Consider the following 6114-nt stretch of genomic DNA (forward strand, 5'->3'; position numbering starts at 1 on the left):
AATTTTTATTTAATTTATTAATAACTAGCTGACCCCGCAGCCGTTGCCCTGCGTGAAATTATGTGTTTTGAAATGAAAAAAAATTGAAATTATATTCTGTCGAAAATGATTTATTTACGATTTTTCTACATTTTTTTTCATGTAGCGCAACTTAATAAACAAAACTTTTTGATTTCTGTTCTGGTGCGTAAATATATAGAGAAGATGGGTTTCCAACTCGTCAACACACCACATATATCTGGCCGTGTGAAAAACATAGCATTTCCCGATTTCCTTGTGTCCTGTTGATTGTCAACGCAAGGGCAATTTTCCCTGGAAATTGAATACGTTTGAACTGAAATGGCTGTCCCTTGTATTCGATAATTACGTCATAATCATTCAGTTTCGGCGCATGAAGATTGTGAAACATAATAATGACAGATCCAACTTTAAGAGGCAAATGATGCTGGGGCAGGCTTGGTATGGTATTTGGAAATTCCACTGGATAATTTACGGTTTCGTCTTCCTTGTCAAGACGATCGATCGATTTATATGAGCGCAAACCTCCCGGAACTTGACTTTGAATCTTCCAGTTTAAATCACTAACATCGGTAATTTTGGCAGCTAAAATTGCTCGTGCACTCAAGCTATCGCAGTTACGATAATTTGGCCAATGTTCGGATAAACATTCGTGATGAGTTCATCTTCCGTTGAAGTGAATTGACAAAAGGGAGGTGAAATTGATATCAAACCACTGGAAGTATCAACTGAAATTTGCCCATTTCCAATTCTTAGCGAATACAATGTAAAATGTCATCGGCAATGTCATTTTTTCGTATCCCATAATTAACGCGAATTTAAAGGCGGATATGTCGAAATGATCTTCGCGAAAAGTATGCGAACTTCAGTGGCATACGAAGTACTATCGCATTGTCCTTCGTCTGTTTCCAGTGATTATCATGTTCCAGCAAATGCTACTGCTGGCATGCTTCTCAAAAGGTTGCACACACTGTACCATTCACAATACGCGATGACTTAAATGAAGTTGAACCGCGAGACGCAAAACAGTCGGGAAACTTTCATGAATTGCAAAAGTAAATATTCTACAAAGCGCTTTATTGCAGTTCACATATCGATGTGTTGTTAACGTCGATATTCACCCCTCTAAATGCTAAATGTTCTGCCATTGTCGTCTGGTGAGTGACGCCGATACAGTTAATATCCATCATTTCCCATTCCCGTTTCCGAAAGAAAAGCACATGAGTAGTGTTTCGTGCATTTATTGTCAAACATACAAACCAAAGTGGGATTGTAAGGTTGGCAAGGTCCATGAATCATACTGGTTTTCACCACTTCGTATAATTCTGGATCTATCTCTGAATCAGGAATTTCTGCTGAAATGATTTCATCAATTTGATCTGGTGTAATCACCATCCGCATCCAAAGAAGAATGTGTGCGTGCGGCAAACCTCTTTTTGCTACTCAACAGAACACATTCAGCATCTAACAGCATCATATATACCATAGGTTGCTTCAAGATAAAGACCACCAAACATCGCAGCTATTGTTTAAAAAGTCGTGCTGTGATATCGTTACGATCGCTAGCTGATTGACCGCGATCCATAATTCCGCACGTATGTCATCGCATTTTGGGAGTACTTCTTGCATTTCTTTGGGCTGCCATACGTTGATGGCAAAAAGAACGCCGACCAAGATTAGCGCCACCTCTTCGTGGCTTCGTAACAAATTTCAATCTGTAATTGATCACATCGTCTCATACATACATAAAGTTTTCACTGAATAATTTTCAATAATTTTTCCTTTGGATAGCCGGAATAAAAAAGTAAGCGACCGCAATTGAACGATTCAAATAATTTACAAATCAAAATATTGAAAAACAAAACAAACAAAAATTGAAAAAAATGTGTATGGAAAATGTTACTTTTTGGAATTGTCCAATTTTAAGACTTCTCCTCATGAAAAGTATAAGGTATTTTGTTTCTAAACCTTTCCCGATCCACAACAAACAACCTTTAAAAATTTTATTAAGATCGGTTCAACCGTTCTCTTAGTGTTACTAACAAACAAACATTCATATTTATTGTAACGTTTGTATGGGGAAAAGAAAAAGGCTGTTTTTAGGGGTTTTCCGGAAACTCTTCGAATTTTTCTCGCCGTAAAAACCATCCTTGAACTTCAACAAACATTTAAGAAAAAGAATTGGCCAAATTGGTCCAGGCGTTATTGAGTTAAGCGCGTACATACATTTTTGGTATTCATTTTTATTTATATAGATAATATTATTTAATTTGACAATAAATTGAAGAAAATTGAAAATTAAAATAATGTTGTCCCGCTCCTCTGCATCTGGTGGTGACGTTGCCAGTCGCAAAGGTGCACCAGTTATAGCTTCTATTGCGTTGCGCGTTGAGAAAATTTTAGATATTTGCGGATTGGTGCACCTGACATCTACCTCCGCACGGGCCAGTTGCTCGCTGAGATTGTGCAGAAATTTCCTGCGCCGTGCTTTTGACACCTTCATGTGTGGATTTTTCTCGATGTAAATAATATATGCGGCAAAGGCTGCGACATCCAGAATATTATAGAAAAACGCCAAAGGCCATCTATTTGTACGCCGTTTGGTGGAATACTCAGCAAGGCATTTGTCCATATTGTCAACACCACCTTTGTACTTGTTGTAATCCATTATCATAGCTGGTTTACGTCTAGGACCAACAATTTGCGTATCATAGTGCATTGTAGATAGAAGCACAACAGCTTTGTTCTTTTTAGGAACATGGCAACGCTCTCACTGAATGCAAATAAGGTGGATTCTGGTTGGCGCTCTTTTGCAATGGACAATTGTTTTGGCACAAATCTGCGGCGCTTATGACTGTGCCCAGTATGGACAATTTATGATCGTTCATCAATTGTTTTGCTAAGTTGTGTGTTGTGAAAAAGTTGTCACAAACAATGTTGCGTCCACTTTCACGCAATGTGCCCACGCATAAGTCTTTGACAACTCTTTCACCCACATTTCCCTCACGTTGGCCGGACGCTGCCTTTCCTGTGTAGATTTGACCTTTGAGCGGATACGACGTAATCGAGTCGCACATCCACCATACTTTTATGCCGTATTTGGTTGGCTTTGATGGAATATATTGCCTAAAGCCAGTGCCTCCGCGGAACGGGTACAGCTGCTCATCAATTGTCACGTTGGCTGATGCGGTGTAATATTTTCGTAAATTTCTATTCAGCATCACAAATATGTCAGATATGGCAGCCGCTTTGTCATATTGTTTGCGATGTTCCCGCGTGATTCCATTATCAAAACGGATGAAACGACTTATTTCCCAAAATCGTCTGACGCTCATTGAAGCTCGAAACAGTGGATGTGCAGTTGTCTTCCACAAATCTTTTGTGTCAACGTAGCCAGAATGAGTAACGCCACCAAGCAGCAACAATCCCAAATACGCGTCGAATTCTGTTTCTGTTACTACTTTCCAAACACGTTGTTCTGATGTTGGGTTGCATTCATTTATCATATCAAACACTGTATTGGCTTTTCTGTTTGTTTCACGGATTATTACGTCACACATTTCGTTTGTCATTACTAGCTTGTACGTTTCCATTATAGTTTTACCATCGGTTAGGCTACTTGGCCCGTTCACTCCAGATCTTAGCACGTTGTGCGCTCTTACTCTGGTGTTTTGTGGTTGTGTGCCACTCCAAATTGTCTGATCACTGCTCGTGTAACTAGCAGAATTTCCTAGTTCCACTGGCTATTCATCTATAGCATCGTCACTATCATACTCTGGATTGTATTCAGGCGGCTGTACGTCTTCCACATCAGAGTCAGCTGAATTTATAACAGGCTCATTGTCGTTTCCATTTTCAAATGTCATCGGCTCTTCATCGCTATCTGGACACCCATACTCCTCTCTTCTCTCCCAGATATTTTCATGAGATTGATATTCAAATTCAGGCTCTAACCAATCTCCATCTCCCATTTTGTAATTATTTTTGCACAACATAATCTTTACTTTTCACTTTGAAATTAAAAATGTAACTGCAAACATATAAAAATGTGAAGCGAACCTCCTTTTCACCTTACGCTACACGAATCTTCATACAAAATGTATGGTTTTACCCGGGTATGCTGTCTGTTGACGTGCGTATGTAAAATTCTCTGTTGACATAAAGGTTAATGTACATACATTTTCTCAAGATAAACCCTATAAGGATCGATTTATTTATTTTCAACTTTTTATGAAAGCAATTAATCACAAACAGTAAATCGAGCCCCGATCGAGCGGGGCTATAAATCGGGTCATAGCGGGGCTATTCTCCCCACATAACGGTACCGTTAAAAACTACAGTGGGCCTTCAATCAATAATTAAATACTCCAGAGACATTAAATACTACCACCGACATGGTACTAGACAGCTTTATGAGAGACTAGGTCAGAATTGGAGCATTAACAGCAACAACAATGACAGCCTAGAAATCCAACGCAGAATAACTCTTGCCAACAGGTGCTACAAAAACACTCAAGCTCTGAAAGTACATATTCAACGCAATACCCGCCGGGGGAAGCAGAGGAAGACCTCGACTCCGTTGGAAAGACCAGGTGGAGAAGAACTTGGCTTCACTTGGGAAAAGAAGAAACGACTCGGCTATAATCGCGTAAGCGGTGTTTTTGCCTTTAAAGAAGAAGAAGGTCAAAATTGGCCAACAGGTATGACACCGCATAATCTTATGTGAAATCACATATCTTGCGACCTGTTCGACCGTTTTCAACAAAGTTCGGTACATTATTTAACATTCCTATGTCACATTGTGAAAATAAACCAAACCGGGAAACAACTACTCCTATTTTATATATAACACAATTTTAAATATCGTTTAATTCTTTCACCTTTCGGTATGCAAATCAGCAAGCAATTTATACAACGCAATAAAACTTTACGTGAATAATACCTTTAAATCTAACGAAAACTGTTCAAACTCCTTGAAACCGAATATTTGGACTTCAGTACCTATGGTTGTTTTTTACCACAAATATCGGGGAATGTGTGAAATATATAATCGAAATTCAGGATAAACCTTTTATGATAATAGTATATCGGTGTGTCAAAAATAGATGAAGCGTATTAGTATTTTTCTTAGCTCCTATATACCCATTAGAACGATTTTCAAGTTTCATCGTGACTCAATGAAAATGAGAGAACGGGTTTGCTCTTTGGTTAAAATTGGGCAAAATTTGGCTTAACCCTCATATATCAAACAGATAGCAACTTTACTCCATATGATTGGTGATAGTATATGAGGTACCTTAATGAATCTCCCTACCGTCAACTCCCATATACTACATTCATATGTATGTATTTATAATAATTTTCGTTTATCTAACAAATGTTACTTTGGATGTCGGTCAATGTATGAATTATACATATATCTGAATCCGCGACACCGCTCGCCCCAATGAAAAGCAAACAACAGCCTTGGATGAGTGACGCTCCTCTTGATGCTGACCATGGCTAACGCATTAAGGATTACGACGCATTCACCCCGGAGGATGAATGTCTAGACATAATCCGCATCAAAGCGAAATTCTTTCTTCAACATATAGCTAATTTGCGCCTACGCTCCGAGAGAAGAAAAGGACCAAAGGTGTCTTATATGAGCGCTTGGAGCGTTCTAGGCGACTTTAACGCCAGGGTGGCCAGAGAAATTATCTTTGGCGGTGAATTCAGCCTCCATGATGAAACCAAATGGGTTGAGGCTGGTCGACTTCGCCGGGGCCCGAAATATGGTTATCGGTGCTACTAGATTCCAGTATAGGAAAATTTATCAAGCTACCTGGCTGTCTTCGGATCGAAAAGCCATCAACTATATCGATCATGCCGTGATAGAAACAAACCAGATCTTTAGTATTTTAGACGTGCGTACGCTCCGAGTTCCTGACGTCGACTCGGACGACTATCGCACCCGCATCTAAGCAGCAAAAACGCACGTCAACAAACACAAGGAAGGGTTTGACGTTAAGGAGCTGCAATCACAACAGACAGCCGAGCGATTTTCTACTCGACTTGCAATTCTGATGTCTGTGAACGTTATAAGGGAACATTTCA

The 6114-nt window shown here is 39.4% G+C and overlaps 1 protein-coding gene across 1 annotated transcript; it reads right to left on the reverse strand.

The window, feature by feature from the left end:
• Nucleotides 1–2768: 2768 nt before the first annotated feature.
• On the reverse strand, nucleotides 2769–3578 carry LOC126767574 (piggyBac transposable element-derived protein 4-like). The gene has a single exon (XM_050485033.1). It carries the CDS (start codon nucleotides 3576–3578, stop codon nucleotides 2769–2771), a length of 810 nt encoding a protein of 269 aa, XP_050340990.1.
• Nucleotides 3579–6114: the final 2536 nt, after the last annotated feature.

Source organism: Bactrocera neohumeralis, unplaced genomic scaffold, assembly GCF_024586455.1.
Source record: "Bactrocera neohumeralis isolate Rockhampton unplaced genomic scaffold, APGP_CSIRO_Bneo_wtdbg2-racon-allhic-juicebox.fasta_v2 ctg814, whole genome shotgun sequence".
In the NCBI taxonomy this organism is placed as follows: domain Eukaryota; kingdom Metazoa; phylum Arthropoda; class Insecta; order Diptera; family Tephritidae; genus Bactrocera; species Bactrocera neohumeralis.

What these genes read in the sequence shown, in the direction of transcription:
- LOC126767574 (XM_050485033.1), bottom strand. Translation starts at nt 3,578, where the DNA reads ATGTGTGACGTAATAATCCGTGAAACAAACAGAAAAGCCAATACAGTG.